Below are 21,544 nucleotides of genomic sequence, written 5' to 3'. Positions count from 1 at the left end.
TCAAGCGCGGCGTGGAGACTCGCGACCTTGGTGCGCGGGCCCGGCGGGGCACCCGCGGCGCGGGGCCGTGTTAGCGCGGGACCCAGAGGAGGCCGCGAGTGGGCGGGCCGGCCTCACTCCGGGCAGGAGGCCGGTCGGCCCGTGGGGGGGCGGGGCCTCGCGGCGCCGTCCAGGGGCGGGACGGGCTCGTCCAGTTTCCGAGTCGGCCTTGGTGCCTAGCGAGCGCGCGCGGAGCCGGTCCCGGCCGCGGAGCCGCTATGGGCCCGCTCGGCCCCGGGCGCCGCGCCGCGCAAGCACCGGCCTAGAGCCAGGTGGGCGGGGCTGGACTTGGGCTGAGGGTCCGGCGGGGGGCGGAGGCGGGAGTCGGGTCTCTGGGGGTCCCGGGGAGCCTGAGCCGGGCCTGGATGGGGGCCGGGAGTCGCGGGCCGACCTAGTCGGCCCCACCGAGCGCCCCTTGCGCGCGGGGCCAGAACAGAGAGTGTCGCCGAGGGGCGAAGAGCGATCTTGTCTCCCCATCCCTACTTCCCGCACTCTCGACCGGCCCCCCCGAGAAAGAGATTTTGAGGGAGAGGGAGCAGAGAGATTGTCCTTCCCATCCAGGCTCGGGGCTTGGCCCTCCGGCCTCGGGAGGACGGGTGCGGGGGAGGGTCGGGCACCCCCGCCTGCAGTCCCAGAAAGTGGACGGACGGACCCTTCGCCGCCCTCAGGTTTGTTACCTTTCCCTCCCTGCCGGGCTCCACCTCTCCACGTCCGGTGACTCGAGGCTCGCATGGGCCCGCCTTGGGGCTGGGTGCTGGAGTGGGGGCGTAGGGGGGGCGGCTCAGGCGTTTTGATCTTTGGGCCCCCAGGCCGTCCCGGGCACCTGCACTGAAGAGGTGCACAGTAAGCCCGTGTGGCGAGGGTGAGGAATGGCGGTGGGTCATTACCGTCCATTAACTGATGAATGATTCTCCCAGATTCCTTCCACGGTGACCTTGGGCAGGTCACCTCACTCTCTGAGCCTCTTTCCCCTTTGGCAAGGTGGAGTTGACAGTAACTGCTATAAAAAGTGGTTCTGCGAAACTCATAGTGAGTGAGTGGGGTGAGGGTCCAGCTAGTGTCCCCAAGAGCCTCTGCCTCCGTTCTCTCCCTCCCCCTGACTCCGGTTTTGTGCTCCAATTGACGTTTGTTTTTCAGAACTGAAGCTACAAGATGGCTGACCAGGACCCTGGGGGCATTAGTCCCCTCCAACAAATGGTGGCATCCGGCACTGGGGCCGTGGTCACCTCTCTCTTCAGTAAGACCTGGGATGGTGGGGTGGGGGCAGCTGGGAGCTGGGGCAGACCAGAGATTAGAAATGACTTGGCTCTGGATGAGGGGTCGGGGCGGGGTCCTGAAAGGAGCTTTCAGACCTGCCCTCCTCCCCTAGTGACCCCCCTGGACGTGGTGAAGGTACGCTTGCAGTCTCAACGCCCCTCGGGGGCCACTGGTGAGTGTCTGACCCTGAAGCCAATAGGGAGTGGTGCCAGGGATCCCCAGAGATGAGGTCCCTGGGGCAGGTGGGGAACATTTGTGACTTGAGGTAGTGCCTTGTGTTTTAGAGCTGATGTCTTCCTCCAGACTCTGGAGCCTCTCCTACGCCAAATGTGAGTGCCCCACACCACGGGGAACCCATAAGTGTCCTGGGGAGGGATGTCCCAGTCTCCCCAGGGCACACGGGGGCCTCACAGCCACGGACTAGCACACGCTTCTAGATCATATTAGGTAGTCCTCGGTCCTACACAAGAACGGCCACCCAGGGACCCCAGGCTCTGCTGGCCCTCTAGGGATGGGAGCTCACCACCTCCCTGTGAGGTTCCAGGGCTCTGTCATGCTAACGCCCCTCCCCTTCCCCAGTGCCCTCCTCTCTCCAATCCACAGGGAAATGCCTCCTGTACTGCAATGGTGTCCTAGAGCCCCTGTATCTGTGCCCAAATGGTGCCCGCTGTGCCACCTGGTTTCAGGACCCCAGTCGCTTCACTGGCACCGTGGTGAGGAGCAGCTGTGCCCTTAGCTGGGTCTGTTGGCATTCCTGAGGGATTCAGATTGGTCAGGCAGCAGACCCAGGAAAGACCGGGTAGCGCAGAGCACGTAGGGGTGGCCAGTTCAGTTTGGGAAGGGCTTTCCTGAGGAGGTGGGGCCATCACAAGATTTTGAAGGGTGAATAGGAGTCTGTTTGGAGCCAAATAGGGAATTCCATGTGTAGAGGCCTGAGGGGCTACTGGGTAGGAGCGAGGGCATCAGGCTAGGGCCCAGCGTGGGCCAGCCCCACCGCAAGCCTTGTTCATGTTCACCCTCCCTCTTCCTGGGCTGGTGTCTGCTTGGCCAGGATGCCTTTGTGAAGATTGTGAGACATGAGGGCACGAGGACCCTGTGGAGCGGCCTCCCAGCCACCCTGTGAGTACCCCAGTTCTGCGTATTGCTTTCCCCTGATACCCCACTGACCCCTTACTCCCCTGTTGGCTGGCTGGGTGGGCAGGGGAAGCTTGGGAGGTTTGGGAACTTCGGGGAGTCTTGGCTAACCTGTTCACACCCCTAGGGTGATGACTGTGCCGGCCACTGCCATCTACTTCACCGCCTACGACCAACTCAAGGCCTTCCTGTGTGGTCGAGCCCTGACCTCTGATCTCTACGCACCCATGGTGGCTGGCGCACTGGCCCGCCGTGAGCACAGCCCTGGGCTTTCCACCTCCCCTTGACCCCACCCGTGCCGGAGCCCAGTCTGGACTCCCAGCTCCAACCTCTGCCAGCCTAGGGGTGGGGGGGACGTTCAAGGCCCCCAGACTCTGGGCAGGCTGCCCCTGGGACCTGTAAACTGACCCCTCCTCACTGGTCCCCGCAGTGGGCACCGTGACTGTGATCAGTCCCCTGGAGCTGGTGCGGACAAAGCTGCAGGCTCAGCATTTGTCATACCGGGAGCTTGGCACCTGCGTCCGAACAGCTGTGGCTCAAGGCGGCTGGCGCTCACTGTGGCTGGGCTGGGGTCCCACTGCCCTACGGGATGTGCCCTTCTCAGGTAGGTACCAGGAGTGCAGGGATTGGCGTAAGGGAGCCCAAGAGGTCTACAGCCAAGTCCCAGCTTTGCTACTACTGACCTTGAAGCCACGTAAACTCTCGGAGCCAAGAACATCTCATCTGTGAAGTGGGCCCCAGCAGGCGGGATATTCAGCCAGTTTTCACAAGATACTTCTCGCAGAGGGCCTGTTACGGGAACTGGCACGTGGCAGGCAGGCTTCGTAGCTGGGAGGGAGTGGTTGTGATGTAGGTCTGTGAAAGGGGGGTGGTTTGTGCCCTTCCCATCTCTGATGAGTGAACTCCTGTGCCCCCAAGCTCTGTACTGGTTCAACTATGAGTTGGTGAAGAGCTGGCTGCGTGGGCTCAGGCCGAAGGACCAGGCCTCCGTCGGCATCAGCTTTGTGGCTGGCGGCATCTCAGGGACGGTGAGTTAACCAGGCTGGGAGTGTGGCCAGTAGAGGTGTCCTTGGGGTGACCTGAGGGCTGTTGCAGATGCTCCGGAAAAGAGTCCTTGCTTGCCTGTCAAGGAGTGCACTCCCCTCCCCTTCTGAAGCTCTAGCTGGGGCTGGCAGACCCTGGCCGCATGCAGGGGATGGGGGTCCTGGGAACGGAGACCAGCCCTCTCCCCACCCCACCAGGTGGCGGCCATCCTGACTCTACCCTTCGACGTGGTGAAGACTCAGCGCCAGGTCGCGCTAGGAGCGGTGGAGGCTGTAAGAGGTGAGGTGCCCTGGCTGGTGGGGGGCGGGGCAGGCGGGGTCCCAGCGGGGTCTTACAGGGTTTCGCCTTGGTTTGCAGTGACGCCCCCGCACGTGGACTCCACTTGGCTGCTGCTGCGGAGAATCCGGGCCGAGTCGGGCACCAGGGGCCTCTTTGCAGGTGAGCGGCTGTGTGTGTGTGTCCACGCCCTGGTGGAGGTAGGGCTCCCGGGGACCCGACCTCTGACCCCAGCCTCCCCCTCCCACCGCAGGCTTCCTCCCAAGGATCATCAAGGCCGCCCCGTCCTGTGCCATCATGATCAGCACTTATGAGTTCGGCAAAAACTTCTTCCAGAGGCTCAACCAGGAACAGTTTCTGGGTCCTTGAAAGGAATGAGGGAACAAGGACCCGACCTTGTCCGTGGTGGGAGTGGGGCAGGAGGAGGCTGAGCCTGGTGCCTTTTCCTCAGCATTGCGGGGAGGGGCCTCATTTCTCTTTCCTCCCCGCTCTGAGCCCCAGGGGTAGGGGGCTGCCCCTCTGGGCCCACGCCGACCCCTCCTCTCTCAGACCACTTTCTTCCTGCTGCTCCCCATTCCCCAGCCCCAGGAATCATCACGCCCTCCCCTCAAGTTCAAGACCAAATTTGCTAACCTCTCCCCCGCTTCTTTTCCCTGTGGGTTTGCTGTAGCTGGGCCTGCCCCCAGGAGCCGCAGAACCTTGCGCCCGGCATAGTCTGCACCCACCCTTGTTAACTCCTTGATTCTAAAGATCATAAACTTCTTTCCACTGCCTCTGATTGTGGGGGTCTCTGGGGCGGGTGGGAAGCAGGATTTGGTGAGTGATTTGCACAGAAGAGGGCTGGAAGGGACCTTGATGTTGGCTTTGGCTGCCCAGGTGGCACCCATGTAGAGGACCCTTCCCACAGTGTAGTGAGAGCAGGTGGGGATAAGGACCCAGAGTTGAGAGGGTGGTGAGACCTCTCCCCAAGGGTACACTTAAGTGACAACCCAGGAGGGAGGGTGGCTTCACTGCCAGGCTTTGGCCTAATGGAAGGGTCTGGATCTCTAGGCCAAAGCTGTATTGCTCAGGATGATGGAAGGGAAACGGGGCCCTGCCACGCCTTGCCTTCTCCATCCTGCCACCCAGGATGTCCAGCATCTTCTTTGCCTGGGGTAAATGAGTTACCAAAGAGTATCAGGTTGAAGGGGTCCTTACATGTTTTGGTCCTTCCCTGGGCTGACCTAATATTTAGGACACTTAATACAGAAGCCACCCACCTCTTGAATTATTCTGACCAGTCTGCTCCCAGGGGGCACACCTGATTTTATCTGGTCTAGCATCACCTTGGTTACGGGCGCAGCACTAGCCCCACCGCATTCTGCCAACCTCAGAACAGGGCCCTGTCCCAGTCCCCCCACAGACAAGGCTGCTCTCAGTCCTCTGGTTTTTATTTGCCTGCTACCCTCATAGCTGCCCCCCGTGCCCCCCCCCAGCCTGGGGGCTGAGGAAGGAGTGACTCGGGGGCATACACACGGACAGACGAGAGGCATGGGAGGCGGCGGTGCCAGGCTGGGCCACCAGCTCCTGAGGAGGGCGGGGAGATGAGCGAAGGAGAGTCCGGTAGGGAGCTAGCCAGGCAGCAGGGTCGCCAGAAGAATAAGCTTCCTGAGGGCTCCCTGTGGCCCCGGTGCCCCTGCCTCTTGGCCCAAGCTGCCTCCCTTGGCAGCTCCTGCCTCCATGGGCAAGAAGCTGAACCGCGCCAGAAGCAAAAGGTGTCTCCCGAGAGACGCCTGGCTGAGTGGGCAGCATTCTCTGGAGGGTGGCCTGGATTGGGGGACTGAGGAAAGGCGGCAGGTGGGGCCGGCACCGTCCGTGCCGCTCCTCAGCTGGGACTCAGTGCCGGGCTGCCCTCGGGACTGTCGCTCACCAGGCACTCGTTGGATTTGAAGCTCGCCAGGGACTTGCAGCTGGGGATGGAAGCCAGGGAGCCGCAGAGGCCCAGCATGGAGGGCGTGGGGTCCTTCCCTGGGGAGAGAGGGCGGGTGAGGTGGGGCCAACCGGTCTGCGTGTGCGAGTTGCGTATGTGAGTTGGGTGTGCACAGGTGCAGGCGGAGAAGGGACAGCCCTCAGGTCACCCATCCGGAGACCTTCCTCATTGCTGGAGCGCTTGCCTTTTTCAGTTAAACCCTGGTAAGCACCTGCCCGTTTCCATGCACAGAGCTGGGGGCACTGCATTGTTTCCATGCACAGAGCTGGGGGCACTGCATTGTAATCGTCAGTTTATGTCTCTGTCTCCCCCCGAGGGTTCATCCTCTCTCTTTGTCCATTTATTAAACACACGGTGAGCACTTGTTCCGTTCCAAGCACGGGGGATACAGAGAACAGACGTGACACAGTCCCTGCCCTCACGGAGCTCACAGTCTGGTGGGGAGACAGACACACGGACAATCACAAACACAGTGTGGCGGGGTTCCACGTCCATAGCCTGCCTTGTGTCAAAGAAGATCTAGGGTCATCCAGTACAGTGTGGTTTTTAGAAAGAAAAGACAGGTAGTCCAGGCACCGGGAAAACTAGGGTGGGAAACCAAGGTGAAGCCAGAGGGGGAGGGCAACACAAAATGCATGCGTTGAAGTCCTGGACATTCTCTTGAAGGGAGCCACTAATTTGGCTCTGAGCTTCCTGGCAGCCAAAGAAAAGGGGGAAACAATGATCAGGCGACTGGTTCACAGAGCGCATGAGATAAGAGCAAATTAGGTAGGTGAAGAACTCCCTGAGGATTTGCAGGGCTCTTGAGGATGTCATGATGCCAAAAGCCATGGAGCCCTCACCATATGCCAACACTGGTGATCATTTTAAACAACATCCCCATTTTACAGATGAGAAGGACTCAGCAAGGTGGAATCAGTGACCAAGCTCGCGCAACCAGAGGAGGCGCAGCTGGGATTTGCCTGACGCCCCAAACCAAGCTCTCAGTTGCTGTGCTAGGCTCTTGGGGAGAGTTGAATGAATGAGGGAAGTGGCCAGGGCCTGACTACAAGCCCCGAGGCCTGGCCTCAGCCCTTCCGGGATGGGTGCTGGATTGGGGGGCTCACCAATGGGGCCCCAGGGCTCCTCGTCCCGCTTGCCCTCTCCCAGGCGCTGGGAGTCCGAGCTCAGACTGGCTTCAGCCGACGGCGGCTCCGTGCTCATGAAACTGTGTCTGTGGCAAAGCAGAGAGCTGGTGTGCGGGCAGAGGCCCACGGCCCCAGTGCCCCTCTTCCCTGGTAGAGGAGGGAGTGGCACTGAGGCCAAGCCAAGCCTGCCTGGGGCTTACCTCCGGTAGAGCTTAGGGTTGTTGGCGCCCTCGGCCCCATTGAGTGTTCCCAGTGACGGCCATTGGTTGACCAGGCGTGTGGTGACGTCCTTGGAACACTGGGCCAGGGGAGCATGGTCACCGGGGATCAGACCTGTCCTGGGATGGGGAGGGGGGGTCAGGCCTGGCTGGAAGAGGGAGCAGAAGTGGGGAAGAGGAGCTCAGCAAGAGGTGGGGGGAGGGGTTAGGATTGAAACCTGGGTAGCAGAAATGGGTATGAATGCTGAGGACCCGTGGGGCAGATCCTGGGAGTCAGTGGAGGGTACTGGGGGGGCCACGGCGGTGCCAGGAATTAGTGCCCTCGTGTTGGGGGTTAGGGGAATAATGAGATGTTGCAGGGGTCAGTCAGGGTGATGGGCGGGTGGGTGCAGCATAGTGTGGGAATCATGAAGAGTCATGGGGTGCCGCAATCATGCTGGGAGGTCACAGGGTGATGAAAATGTTTCAAGGGGAACGGTTAGAGGGATGGGTAGGGGTGAGGTCAGGGTTCACGGTGGGTGATGATGGTCAGTGGGCCTACGCTGCAGATCAGAGGAGTGGTGAACAGAGGGAATAATGCAGTCATGTTGAAGGTCGTTGAGTCACATTAATTAGAGGTCCTTAATTGTAATCTTGGGGTCCCAGGAGTACTGTTCAGTGGCCATTCTAGCTTATGTCGGGTAGTTGAGGGTGAAGTGGGGAGCCGGTTGGTGGGGGGCCTTATGTCGAGAATGATGTTCGGTCGCGGTGGCGGGGAGGGGGCTGGATCTCCGGGTGCCGGTGACGGACTCAGGGGTTTGATGCTGGTGCTTGGTATCAGGAAAGGTGGCGTTAGACTCAGTGGGGGCGATGGCGGGGGTTCCCTGGGGTGATGTGGTCGGGGTGGCCGAGGACGGGGGTCAGGGCCGCGCCGGCACTCACAGCTGCTCCTGCAGCTCCAGGATCACGCCTTCCAGCTCCCTCTTCTCCCGCTGGTTCTGCGCCGCCGCCTCCTCCAGCTGCAGCTGCAGCCGCCGGTTCTCCGCCTCCAGGTCCTTCAGCTGCGACTCGCGCAGACGCACCAGCTCCTCCAGGTAGCCCTGCGGGGGCGCCGGCTCAGCCCAGGCGGCGAGAGGAGGGGGTCCCCGCGGCCGCCCGCCCTCTGCCGGGCTCTCAGCCCCCACCCCCCGCCCCGTCCCGCCCCCGCCGCGCACCGCGCACCTTCTGCGCGTAGACAATGCGGAACTTCTGTTCCATCTTGTGCCACTTGCTGTACCAGCTGTCCTCGTCGGTGACGAGCGGCAGGTACGGGTGCTCGGGCGAGTTGTCCTCGCTCGTGCTGCTCTCGGCGCTGTGCCGCTCCTCCTCGTCGGTCAGGTAGTCGTAGCTTGGAAGGAGGGCGCAGTGGGCACCGGCCGGCCCTGCCCGCCCGCGCGGCCCCAGCCACACCCCCTTGGGCAGGGGGACCAGGATGCCGCCCAGCCCGCCCGTCTCCCGCCATCCCCGCCCCTCAGGGCCGTCGTCTGTCCGCACCCAGCACCCCCCGCCGCAATCGGGCTGCTCACCTCTGGGTGAACTTTAGGTAGGGCGTGTAATCGATGACTACGGGGGTCTTCCCGTCCAGCACTTCGCCCTTTAGGCAGAAGCTGGGGGCAGAGCAGCCACAGGGTTGGGGGCGGGTATGAGGGGATGGGAGTGCGGACCTTCGCAGAGAAACAACCTCAACCCCCCACCATGGCCACGGCCACCCAGGCCCCACCTGAAGTCTATGGCGCTCAGTCCGATCAGCATCCCGGTGAGGACCGTGGCTTCCTCCCGCAGCATGATGGCTCCCGAGTCATAGAAACGTCTGCGGGGAGGGGTGAGGGACTGCCGGTGTAGGTGTAGCATCCTCCCAGGGAGCCCCACCCCTCAGAGCGTCTCTTGTTGGCTTATTACCAACCTTTCCTAGAGGAAGGAGGTATCTTTTTCCTGCTCACCCCTCAGCTGTAGATCTTGTCTCCCCCTCAGACTGGGGCCCACTGGGGATAGCGCCTGTGTTTCCCACCTATTAGAACGTGTGTGCCCTGAGACTAGACCTCCATCCTCAGAACTCCCCCTTCCCCACCAAGTACTGGGTCACCCAGATCCTTAAAAATCAGGAAACAAGTCCTAAAACAGTGCTTGGCATACAGTAGATGCTCAAAAATATGTTGACGTGAACTCTGAAATGTGAGGACAGGCTAGAGATACAATGCAGTTAAAAACCCACAGTGCAGGGATTGAAGATCTGAACCCTGGGGCTCTGGAGTCCGTGGGTAGCAAGTACAGACTGCTGCTATTGTTTGGGGAGCAGGTAGGGCTCTGTGTTGTAGGCCATGGGAGGCCATCAAGTAAAATGATACGCAGTTGAGGCTTGTCCAGAGCTGTGTCTAAGAGCAGAGCTGTGCATGAGACCGGTGCTGGGGGTCATGGGAGATAATGAATTTGACTTGGAAGAGATGGTGGTGGTGCTAAAGGTGTGTTCTGGGACTGCAGGCCCAGCTGACTGGTGGACAGTCTGGGAGATGGAAACTAGCAGTGCATACTGGGAATTGTAGTCCAGGTACTGAAGGTTACATCAGGAACTTAAGGATCAAGTGTGTTTAGGCAACGAATGTACACACTGGGACTTGTGGTCCACAATGACTGAGGAGGTCTGACCTGGTGGTCCGGGTGTCCCGTAGGGCTGTGGTGATGTATTCCGACATGCGCTTCTCCATCAGTGCCACCCGGATCCATGCCCGGCCCTGGAAAGCACGCTCACCTTTACTTGCTGCCCTGAAGGGACTCAAGTGTGCACCACTGGGTCTGGATCTCCTGTGGCCCTTCTCCCCAGTGCCCGTGGGCAGGGGCTAGGACCAAGGAACAGGCAGCCCTCCTGTGTCCCCAGCAGGGAGCAGCTGCCCTGGCCCTGCTCACTGCAGGCCACTTACCTTGGCACGGGCAGTGCTGATGTTTTCCATGTTCTCGATGCTGCTTACGCAGTTGTTGGGCACTTTGCTGCAGGCCAGGCGGATGTAGTCCCAGAAGCCCCGCTGCCCGTCTGAGCTGAACCAGCTCACCGGACCTGCTGGGGCACAGGCTGAGCCAGGGCAGGGAGGGGGCTCAGCAAGACCAGGGAATTCGGAGAGGGTCCATGTAATGGGGCACACACATGCGTAAGTATAAGCAGCCGTGCGCGTGCGTAGTGCCTACCCCAAACGCACGTGCACACACATGCATGTATATACAGGGCACATAACTGCACGCCCATGGCTGGGGCTTGTGGACACCCACTGCCTTGTGCCCAGAAGATCCCCTCCCCTCTTCCCAGCTCTGTGCATGGGATTCTGCGCGTGGGCTTCTGCGCATGGTCCAGAATTGGGGCCAGGGTGAATGATGGAGTTCAGAAAGCCACAGAGTAGATCAGAGCGGGGGGGCAGGGGGAGGTAGCTGGAAGCCAAAGGCTGGGAGTTGGGAGGGCTGGGCAGTGGGGGGACAGGAACCTGGGCCCACCTTTGAAGCGGTGGCTGAGGATCTGCTCTAAGATGGCTGCAAAATTCACGAACTCCTCAGATGAGTCATCGATGGGCTCTGCCGTGTACTTCTCCAGCAGCGTTTTCACAGAGAACCTGGCCGAGGGGGAGGGAGAAGGGCAGTAGGGTGTCAGGTGAGAAGACAAGGTGATGGGGGTAGAAGGAAGGCAGAGAAGAGGCCACCAAGAGCACGGAGTGGTGGGGGAGCGGAGGGAAAGAGGGCAGGAGACAGGGGAGACTGTAGTGACCCATAGAGGGGCTGTGACATGCGAGAGTAGGGTGGCAGGTGGGAGACTGATTGACAAAGTGGGTGACAGGAGACGGGAGAGGCAGAGAAAGAAAGCTTCAGGAACAAGGTATGAGAGGGGATGAAACAATCGGTAGAAAGATGAGGCACCTAGAGCCAGCGGGCTAGCCCAGAGCCCCTTCCTCCTTGCCCACCCTTTGGGGTTGCATTCTGTCTGTCAGAGAAGGGTAGGGGTCCGATAGGAGTTAGGAGCTGCTTTGTGCCCCGTCCTCGAGCTGCCTTCTGCTATTGCTGGAAAAATCTCCAGTCCCTTCTGGGGTGGGGTGCGGGTCACCTGTACCAGGGCATGTGAGTTGGCACCAAGCACATGGAGTGTGGGCATGCATGGGTGGCCAGGTGGGCTCCCAGCACACGGATGCCCCCCTTCCCCCTTCTCCTTCCTAGCTTGGCCACCCACACACCAGCTGCCCAGACCCAGGCGGTGCAGAACTGGGCCGGGGGAGGTGCAGGGTGTGGGTCTGACACACTCAGTGGGTGGGAGGGGGCATTGGCAGCAGATCTCTGGAAGGGGGCTTGGGGGCCCGGACACCTGGCTTCTCAGAGAGGAAGGAAGCGAAGGGAAGCCAATGGAGTTGAGAGGCTGGAGCACAGCAGCCCCCGTCCCTCCCTTCAGTCCTGCCCGGAGACTCAGCTCCCTCTGCAGTCCCTATGCCTGCAATCGCCACCGGCCATCACTGCGGTGGGCTGGGACAGGGAGGAAGACACGGCTCCCAACATCCCATCATGGCCCCCTATGGGTGGCATAGCAGGGGTGAGGTATCCAGGGATATGGGGGCTGCTTGGAACTGTCCTTTTTACCCCAAGCTCATCAAGCCCTGTGATGTGCCCAGCACTATACTCTGCGTGTGTTATCCCATCCATCCTTACAACAGCCCTGGGTCCTCTTCTTATCACTGTCAGCCCCATTTGACAGATAGGGTAACTGAGGGTCCAAGAGATTGATGTTTTCAAAGTCACACAGCTTGTGAGAAGTCAACAGGTATGTCTGATTCCAAAGGCCTCGCTCTTTCTGCTACATCTGTGGCCTCCTGGTGGATGTCAGGATCACCGAGGCCCCGACCAACCCCTGCCTCCTCTGCCCTCTGTGCTCCAGCCCTCAAGCCTTGGCCCCTGAGGCTCTCAGGGCAATGGCACAACCAAGCCCATGGACCTTCCTCCCTTCCCTATGGGCTTAGAGTTGGTCTGGCCTGAGATCAGAGCCAGGTCAGTGCTGGAGTTGCACTAGGGAGAGGCAGCCTGGATGGACCCAAATCTTGTGTCCATGTGATACCTGGTGACCTTGGACAAGTCATTTAATCTCTCCAAGGCCCCTTTTCCCCAGGTGCAAACAAGAACAATGGTACCTGTCTCATCAAATTTTGGTTCAGATCCCGGGAAAGACTGAGAGAAGGTGAGCGCAGGCCATGGGGTAGGGGCGGTGAGGAGCTGAGCCATTAATGGGACAGCCAAAAGGAGCCTGTGTTCAGGGCATTAATCTGGGCTTCGTTATGCAGCCCCGCCCCCGTGATTTCTTCTGGTCATTTGGGTCAGACCTCAGTGGGGGCCTGCGGCTGGTTTCAGCATGGCAGCCATCTGCCATCTGTCCTCAGGGGTGCTGCAGCTGGTCATTGCCCCCCCAGGAGCCCCATGGTGTGTTCCCTGCTCAGAGGTGCAAGGCTGCTGCAGGTTACCATGGAGACAGGGCAGCCAGGGCCCAGGGGAGCCCTCAGCCTGCTAAAGGGAACTGTTCTGGGAGCTGGAGGCGAACCATGTGACAATGAAGAGGCGGCGGGGGCCCGAGGGGTTTCTGAGCCTTTGTCATGCTCCCAATCGTCCCCAAAACTCTATCCCTCACACCCCAGCTCTAAGCGCACTTCCAATCCACCAGGACCTCTGCTTCTGCAGCCTAGGCCAAGGGGAGTTCCTCCCTTTCCCACACACTCAACAGGCCCAGCTGTCCTGGCAGGCAAGAGAAGGAAGAGGAACCTAGGAGATCAAGCGAGAGGAGAGGGACCGGAAGGATGACATCGGGATGGGGCGATTTTCGTGTGCCAGGCACAGGGCTAGGCACACTCCTTGGTGTGGCTGTTACATCTACAGTGGGGATGATGAGGCACCCAGGGCCCAGAGTGGTTAGGAGACTTCCTCAAGGTTGTACAGCTCATAACTGATGAAGTAAGAGCTTGAACCTAGGACCACCTGTGTTTTACACCACACTGGCAGGGTTTGGGGGGTGAGCGTGGAGGCAGGGGACCGCCTTTGGGCTGGGCCATTGCTGCATTCATTCCTTCTATAACATTCCAGGCATTTTTACAGAGGTCAGATGTGCACAGAACCGTGCTAGGCACTAGGGATATAATGGTGTGAGACAGACGCAGTACAGTTGGGTGTGTGCCCAGGAACCTGGAAGGAGCTGTAGGATACGGAAGCCAGGGCATCAGGTGGGCACTGATTCCTGGGGGAAGGGGCGGGACCAAGGCCAGTGTGCAGGCACGTGGGGCTGGCAAGGGAGGACAGCTGAGCCCTGCACTGGGAGCGCCCTGCCCTCAGAGGTGGTGCGGGGGAGGGGGAGGTTGCAGGTGGAGAAGGAAGCTGGCAGGGGGATCCTAGGCGGGGAGATGAGTGCAGGTGGGGGCTGAGAGACTGGCCATTCCTGGCTTCACGGCAGGGCAGGGGGGGTGAATCACTGCAGGGCTGGGAAGTGGGAAGCTTCACTTCCTGGCCCCAGGAAAGTGGGCAGGTCTTCCCAACACTGCAACAGCCCCACCCTCGGGAACCAGTGGCTCTGCCCTCCCAATCTCCTCCCCTTGAACCCAGGAGACCCAGGCTTCTGCGGTCAGGCCCTCAGTCCTTCCCACGGCAGGGGCAGTGCCGTGCCTTCACTGGACGGATTCAGGGACTTTGCCTACATGCCAGTTGACCCTGCCATAGGCTGCAACTGCCCAGAGATGGAGGAGGGCACCATCCCTGATCGAGGATTTGAGCACTGGAAAATCTCCAAGAAAAGCCCCACCCCAGAGAGGCCAGGCTGACAGGAGTGGGAGTGAGGGTACGCTTGGAGGGCGTTCATCCCCCATCCCATCAGTTCTCCTCTGCCCACCCAGCTCCCGCCCCCAGCAAGGGAGTCAGCCATCCCCACCCCTCCCCCTCACACACAATGTCACTTCCTGGTTCTCACAGGAAGCTGCAGTGCCAATTAAACACCCCTCACCCCCAGGCCCCAGGCTGGGCATAGGCCTGGCTTGGCCTAGAAGGGTAGGGACCAGACCTCCAAACCCCCTCCAGGCCTGAGCCTGAGGATAGCGGACGCGCCCCTCCTAACCCTGTGCTCTCTCCCTTTTCTCCGCGGCTGCTGTGCATCCTCCCGCGGGCACGCTCAGTCCAGGTCTCCGCAACCCGCCCCGCCGCCTCTTCCTGACCACCCCACCCCCGCCCGCCAGCGGTGCCCACCTGCACACGGTGATCAAGTTCCTACGCTCCACAGCCACATTGCGGGAAGACGCTTTCTTGGAGGGCAACCCCAGAGCCATGGTGGTCTGGACAAAGCTCGCTTCCATCCAGATGTGTAGCCACTGCTGCCGCCTCTAGCTGCCCCCCGCACCCGCCCGGCGCCCCGGCCCCCCCGCCGGATCACGGCTGGGCCCTCTGCCCGCCGGGGCCCCTCGACCCCTCCACGGCCATCCTCCAGCCGCTGCGCCTGTTGCCGGGCCCCCTGGCTCCCTCCCCCGGCGGCGATTCCAGAGCAAAACAAGGCAGGGGAGGGAGCTCTCCGAGGTGCTGAGCCGGGGCCCGTCACCCCCCTTCCCTAGCCGCCCGCCCCCCTTGTCAGGTGACGTCAGGGTCCTCGGGCCCCGCCCCGAATGCCGGGGACCAATCCGCAGAGGACGCAGGATTTTGGGGGGAGGGGAGAGGGCCGGGGCCGCAGGGAGGGCGGAGAGGGTCCCAGGGAGAGGCAGCGATTGGAAGGAAGGAAGATAGGGGGCTTCTGGCTTGTTCTCCACCCCATGCTCAGAGCCCGGGACCCACGCCTAGCGTCTCTGAGCTCCGACGCCTGACTCCCTTGTTTCTGACTTGTGATCAGTGGTGTCTATCTCAGATTTCTCCTTTCTCCTCACCTCCTGTACCCTCATCCCGGCCCCGCCCCCCCACCCATTCAGTCTCGGCATTCCCAGCGAGGCCAGGCCAGGTCTGCGTCCAGAGAGCGCGGGTGGCCCTACGCTGCCGAGCCGGAAGGCCAAGGAGCAGTCAGAGACTGCATATCTGTCTGTCTGCGCCCTGGCTTGACTTGTGTGCACCAGCCGGTGGAGTCCACGGATACTAGGGTGGGGGAGGGGAAACCAGAATAAGCCGTAGGAACCCAGCGCCTGGGACCACTCGGGACGATGAGTGGAGAGTAGACTGGCAGCTAAGGGCCTGGGCTCTGTGGAGGTTCCCAGCAGTAGAGCTGATGCCCACAGTGGTGCCAAGGTAACTGCTTCTTCTCTGAGTCCTACCTCCTCACACCACCCCAGAGGCAGCTGACATGAGGGGTTAACCCCTTGGCTGCCAGAATTGCTGCAGGGTGCCATCAACCCTCTCTGCAAGGCCAGAAAAGCTGGTTGCATCTTTTTTTTTTTTAAGCATAGTCGATTTACAGTGCTGGTCGCATCTCTTAGGGAAAGGTGGGGAAATGGAGGCACAGTCCGGCTTCCCTGCCACCCTTTGCTCCCTCACAGCACTGCTCCCACCTGCTGCATCCCTCTGTTTAGCCTGTTCTCTTTCAACCACTGAAATCCCCAGCTCCCACAGAAAGCTTTTCTGTGTCAGTTACAAGGGGGCCACACATTTTCTCCATCTGGCCTCAAGAATGTCCATTCACCAACTCTGCCCACTCACTGGGTTTACTCTGCTCGCTAGTGGCACCACTAGATCAATGTCTACACATTGATTCAGATGTGCACCCACATCTGAATATGACCAGCAGGCAGGGACCCTCCATTAGCACAAACAGACGAGCAGGAGATGAGAGACCTGGAGAAATTTTCAACCTTGGTTTGCCCCTCTGGGGGTTGGGAAGAAGGTCCTGACTCCCAGCACAGATCTCCTGCTCACTCAGCGTCAGCCTCAATTCTTGGCTTTTGGGACCTCAGACTTAGTCTTTTCAGTCCCTTCTCTCTGACTTTTCCCCCTTGCCTCACCTCTAAGAAGCCCCTCTTATTGTCCTCCTGCCTCCAGACCCATTGCCAGGGGTGATTGTGATGTTCGTTCTTTTGTTTTTTGGTTGTTTTTTTTTTTTTTTTTTTTTTTTGCGGTACGCGGGCCTCTCACTGTTGTGGCCTCTCCCGTTGCGGAGCACAGGCTCTGGACGCGCAGGCTCAGCGGCCATGGCTCACGGGCCCAGCCGCTCCGCGGCATGTGGGATCTTCCCAGGCCGGAGCACGAACCCGTGTCCCCTGCATCGGCAGGCGGACTCTCAACCACTGCGCCACCAGGGAAGCCCCGTTCTTTTGTTTTTCAATTGCAAGATATATCAGATGCACAAAAGAGCACCTAAAACACATATGTGCAACTTGAAGAATATTTACAAAGCAAACACCTATGTCATAACCTCAATGATCAAGAAATAGGATATTATCAACACCCCAGGACCTGCCGTATGCTTCTCCCAGATCTCATCTTCATCCATCCCCGCAAGAGATAACCACTATCCAGACTCTTGCGATAATCATTTTCTTGCTTTTCTTTATAGTTTTACCACTTACACATCCATCAATAAAACATATAGTTTAATGGTGTTTAAACTTTGTAGAAATGGAGTCATACTATTTGAATTCAGTTGCAATTTGCTTCTTTCAATATCATGTTAGGGAGATTCATTTTCGTAGTATACTATTCCAATGTATGTCTCTATCACAATTTATCTGTTCTACCATTGAGGGTATTTTGTGTACCAGATAGGGCCTAGATAGAAAAATAGAAACCACACGATGTATTTGAAATAGAGGGGATTTGGTTACACAGGAGTGGGAAGACCAAAAGAGCAAAAAGAGAAAGAGAACATAGAGACAACGTGAAAGTAGTGAAACTTGTAACTAAATAATGTAGCAAGGGCTAAGGGAACTCAAGGGAAGAGGTGGGAGCCCACGGGTGGGGCTCAGACTCAGCCAGAGCCACCAGTGGGCTGCCACTGGTGCCATCTACAAAGCTGGTTCTTAGAATGCAGAAAAAAGCTGAAGGCTAGAGCCAACTGCCAAAGATGGGGTGACCCTAAACAAAAACCCCAAAGAGAATATCGTCCTTTCTCCTTTCCCTGACTTCCATCTCCCTCTAGTGCTTTCTATTAGTAGAACCTAACGGAAGGCCAGTTAGTAGTGGAGTCTGGGAAACAAGTTTGTAGAGACATGAAGAATGGATCTGGAGCAGAAAAGCCAGAAATAAGTAACAGGCACAGAAAAAGTGGGGAACTTTTGCTGCTCAGCATCTACACACATCTTTTCTATACATATTTGAACAATAACAACTTCCTGCCTTTGCCTATTAAGATGCAGTTGTCTTTGGTACAAGTGAAGGTGCTATAGCGCCCTCCCCTGCAACGTTGAGTTGCAAAGTCTCTGCAGTAACTATTCGTCTCTGGGTGATGTTCATACCTTTCTGAGTTCCGCCTCATTTCCTCTAGAGGAACCTAAAGACTAAATAATAAAGCTCACTACCAACAACAATCCTTCTATAAGATAATAAGGCAAAGGAAGTTAGGGGGAAATAATACTATACAGAGTATATAATATAAAGAAAGCAAGCAAGCAAGCAAGCAAATACCCATAGCATCTACAATTCTTATTTTTGTAACTGGTCAAAGTTGACATTTATAATCTCCTCTTCCAACACTCATTTCATTTTCACTTTGCCCTTAGCCAGCACCCCAGTTGGCTATTGTTTTTTGTTGTTGTTGTTTTTTTTGTAGTACGCGGGCTTCTCACTGTTGTGGCCTCTCCCGTTGCGGGACACAGGCTCTGGACGCACAGGCTCAGCAACCATGACTCACGGGCCCAGCCGCTCCGCGGCATGTGGGATCCTCCCGGACCAGGGCATGAACCCGTGTCCCCTGCATCCGTGGGCGGACTCTCAACCACTGCGCCACCAGAGAAGCCCTATTGTTGTTTTTTAAACCATGTCAGGTGACCACTTCATTCTTGAAGAATCTAAATCCTCAGAATTGGATTGCTGCCAGTTCAGTGGAACCATTGTTGTATCTAGTGAACGGATTCCTCCCTTGGGGTAGCAGGTGCTGTCAGTATCCCTCCCTCATTCCCTAAGCGCTTGGATACACTGAGAAAACTTCCCACTGCCAGAAAAACTGCAACTCAACCTGAGGGCTCTCTCTGGCCACTGGAGCCTGCACTACTCAGACGCTGGGCACTCCCACCCTCAGCAAACCTCAGGCAATAACTGATGAGGATTGGTGGAAAAATACCCCAGTTCTCTCAGCCATCAGGTGGGATAGTCCTGAGGCTCACATTATTACTGGCTCCCTGAGTCCCCAGCAGGACTCAGTTCCACTTGTCCACACTCTTTTTTTTTTTTTTTTTTTTTTTTTTTTTTTTGCGGTAGGCGGGCCTCTCACTGTTGTGGCCTCTCCCCTTGCGGAGCACAGGCTCCGGAGCACAGGCTCAGTGGCCATGGCTCACGGGCCCAGCCGCTCCGCGGCATGTGGGATCTTCCCAGACCGGGGCACGAACCCGTGTCCCCTGCATCGGCAGGCGGACTCTCAACCACTGCGCCACCAGGGAAGCCCTGTCCACACTCTTAATTGGGTTGATAGCACAGCCTTTATTGGCCTCCTTCCCTTCTCTGTGTCACCTTCCCGTTCACTTGCAGGTAGTTCCTAGCATCATTTTTCAGATATGGGGAATTCCCTGGCAGTCTAGTGGTTAGGACTCCGAGCTTCCACTGCAGGGGGCATGGGTTCCATCCTGGTTGGGGAACAAAGATCCCACAAGCTGCATGGCGTGGCCAAACAAACAAACTAAACACCCCCCCCAAAAAACAAAAAAAAACCCTCAGATATCAAATCCTTCAAATCCTCAACTGAGATTTTATTCCTAGGGGGACTGCCCCTCCCCCCAAAAAACCCAGTTGGTATCTGGAGTGGTCCTAGGAAGCAGATCCCCCAAACAGGATTCTGGAATTGGATGACTCACCATCCAAATGGGAACAAGGATTCCATTGCCGGGGTAAGTGCAGGTGCTGATACCCAGAGCACCACCAGCAAGTTTACTAAAACTCTCACCCTGGTGAATCCAGGGATGCACTGCCTGTGAGTATCTCTAGTATTTGTGATATGGGAGGGAAATGGGAATTATAAAGATTGTGGAGTTGGTCAGTTGTTGGTAAATGCCTTCAAATTGCTAAAAGAAAAAAAAATGACAGACTCACATCAGTTATCAACTCAGGGTACAGTGTAAAACCCAGAAGTCCTTTAGGGCAGCACTCAAGGAAACTCTTATCTGCAGCCTGTGTAGGGCTGACTGGGCTGAAAATCAATCCCATAATGCTGTAAGAATAGCAGGATTATTTATTCAAAGCCCCACCAAGTCAGGGCCCTGATAAGGAAGGAGGAGGACACTGAGACCTGGTATGAAAACATCTGTTCTGGAATCCCCATATTATCCTGAACCCACTGGGCAAGGAGAAGTGACCTCTCCCCCTTGGTAGAAGAGAGCAGTTTCTCCTTGCCTGGATAACATGCAAAGTCCTCACCTGAGGCAGATGCCTCACAAGATGATACTTGCTCTCTTCAAGATCTGACCCTGACCCCACTCCACGATTCTAGACCATGGGCAAGTCTCATCCTGGAACAAGTGAGGAAGTACTATCCCAGCTATAGAAAGAAAGGGATTGTTCATCAAAAATGCTGCAGGATCTGGCTAATGTAGCAGCAGAAACTGGGAGAACATGCTTGAGAACAGATCTTGAGGGTGCCGGACTGGGGTCAGGGAGTAGAATATAAGGCTGGATAGTGGAGAGTCTATATTGATCTGGGATACTCTACCATGACTAAGGATTTAACATTTTAAAGCCTTAGCAAGGACATCTGGAACCAGTTTCAATATGCTACTGGGATAGAGCTTCAAAGTTTGGAGGAAACCGTATGTTGCAGCAAATGAGGTGGAGATGCTAGAATTTCCTTGGCTGAGTGCTAGGGAAGGGTCAAAAGGCTTAGGGAGATGAGCTCACCAGAATGAAATTATTGTATAAGACCTATTATTATTGTATAAGACCAGAGAACGCTCCAGCTTCCTGTGTTCCTCATGAGGACCCAGAGACGCTCGCTTAAATAGTGATAAGAAATGGGCTAGTTGTCGGAGAGGCACTGGCATCATTTACAGTTCAGTAGGGGTTATTCTCTGCAGGCCAAAGTTGATGGTAGTGGACATATCTATGGAACTGGGCTTTGTAAAGTCAGTGGGTATGACACGAACCCAGAACAGAGGCCAGGTGATGGCACTTAGTCATCAGTGTTAAGGTGGACGTAATTACCATAATGGGCAGAAAGACCAAAATGGCAAGCTGGGATCTACTGTGATCGCCAGTGGTCTTCAACATGGAAGAACATGGTCTTCCTAGGTAGGTGGACAGCCAATGAGAGTACTTCTTGACTTATATAACCAAAAACAAGCAAGAATGTGAGAGTAGAAGGCTGATGTCGGCCACTGCAAAGGAAAATCATGATTCATCACCCAATTTCCAGACCCCAACCATTTTTCAGCTACAGAACCCACTGATTAAAGCAGAGGCCGGTGCCCTTCAGGAAGAATCTTGCAATGCCACAGTAAACTTACATCATAATAATTATCTCACTCCTCCAAAGTCATTTCTCAGAGCAACTAAGGAAAGGGGAATACTCAGATCTTTCAAGGCTTTTGGGTACAGGATCTGAGCTGACAGATATTAAGGGATCAAAATGCCACCATGGACATGTGTTAGAGTGGGGCATACAGAGGCCAAGTGATAAAAGGAGACCTGGCCAAGTCCATCCCACAGTGGGTCCAATAGGTCCACAGACCCACCTGGTGGTTATTTCCCTGGTCCCTAAATACATAATTAAATAGATGTACTTAGCAGATAGCAGAACTCTCACATTGGTTTCCTGAAACAATAGCCATCAGAGTAGGAAAGACCAAGTGGGAACTGCCCCCTATCCCTGCCAAGATATTAAATCAGAAGAAATACCTCATCCCAGGTGAAATGACAGTGATTATAGTCACCCACAAAGGATGCAGGAGTGGTGGTCCCTGTTACATCTCCATTTAACACATCAATCTGGCCCTTGCAAAAACCAGGTGAATAATTGTAGATGATGAGAACATAACCAAGTGGTAGCCCCAATTTAGCTGCTGTGCCAGATGATCTGACAGATTATCCTAGAGCATATCAACATAGTCCCTGATAGTTAGTATGTGCCTATTAATTTGGTGAAGGAAAGGGTATTAGAAACTTATAAAAGTATACTTCCATTCCTCTCTCCCTGACTTTGAATATTGTTATACATTTTATTTTAGTTGGCATTTATTTCCAGGATTGTTAATGAGTTCAAGCACTTTTTCACATGCTTATTGGTCATCTGGGTTTTCTCTACTCTGAAGCTCCTGCTCCAAGTATTTTGCTCAATTTCTCCTGGATTATTTTTTCACTGCTTTGTA

General features: G+C 56.8%; 2 protein-coding genes across 6 annotated transcripts; one reads left to right on the top strand and one right to left on the bottom strand.

Moving 5' to 3' along the window:
- The first annotated feature begins 427 nt into the window (after positions 1–427).
- Positions 428–4,523, top strand: SLC25A39 (solute carrier family 25 member 39). 4 transcript variants are annotated; one of them, XM_079726219.1, is made up of 12 exons: positions 428–707; positions 1,177–1,276; positions 1,409–1,468; positions 1,581–1,625; positions 1,900–2,009; positions 2,348–2,415; positions 2,558–2,682; positions 2,861–3,034; positions 3,349–3,458; positions 3,672–3,753; positions 3,832–3,912; positions 4,004–4,523. In XM_079726219.1, the coding sequence occupies exons 2-12, from the start codon at positions 1,192–1,194 to the stop codon at positions 4,117–4,119; spliced, it is 1,056 nt and encodes a 351-aa protein (XP_079582345.1). In that variant the 5' UTR covers positions 428–707; positions 1,177–1,191; the 3' UTR covers positions 4,120–4,523. The 4 variants fall into 4 exon arrangements, with proteins under 4 accessions (XP_079582345.1, XP_079582344.1, XP_079582347.1 ...); XM_079726218.1 differs by having other exon boundaries at positions 1,876–2,009; XM_079726221.1 differs by lacking the exon at positions 1,581–1,625 and having other exon boundaries at positions 429–707.
- A 670-nt stretch (positions 4,524–5,193) lies between these two features.
- RUNDC3A (RUN domain containing 3A) lies at positions 5,194–14,422 on the bottom strand (the record flags this gene model as incomplete). Of its 2 annotated transcripts, none has more annotated exons than XM_079724789.1 (11): positions 5,194–5,757; positions 6,826–6,932; positions 7,047–7,184; positions 7,986–8,143; positions 8,265–8,430; positions 8,609–8,689; positions 8,803–8,892; positions 9,726–9,811; positions 9,998–10,146; positions 10,560–10,675; positions 14,316–14,422. In XM_079724789.1, the coding sequence occupies 11 exons, from the start codon at positions 14,420–14,422 to the stop codon at positions 5,615–5,617; spliced, it is 1,341 nt and encodes a 446-aa protein (XP_079580915.1). In that variant the 3' UTR covers positions 5,194–5,614. The 2 variants fall into 2 exon arrangements, with proteins under 2 accessions (XP_079580915.1, XP_079580916.1); XM_079724790.1 differs by having other exon boundaries at positions 9,998–10,131.
- Between the last annotated feature and the right edge of the window lie 7,122 nt (positions 14,423–21,544).

The sequence above is a fragment of the Hyperoodon ampullatus genome (assembly GCF_949752795.1).
Source record: "Hyperoodon ampullatus genome assembly, chromosome: 19".
In the NCBI taxonomy this organism is placed as follows: Eukaryota; Metazoa; Chordata; class Mammalia; order Artiodactyla; family Ziphiidae; genus Hyperoodon; species Hyperoodon ampullatus.
The sequence above is the reverse complement of the archived record's forward strand: the minus strand, read 5'-3'. Positions and strand labels throughout refer to the sequence as shown.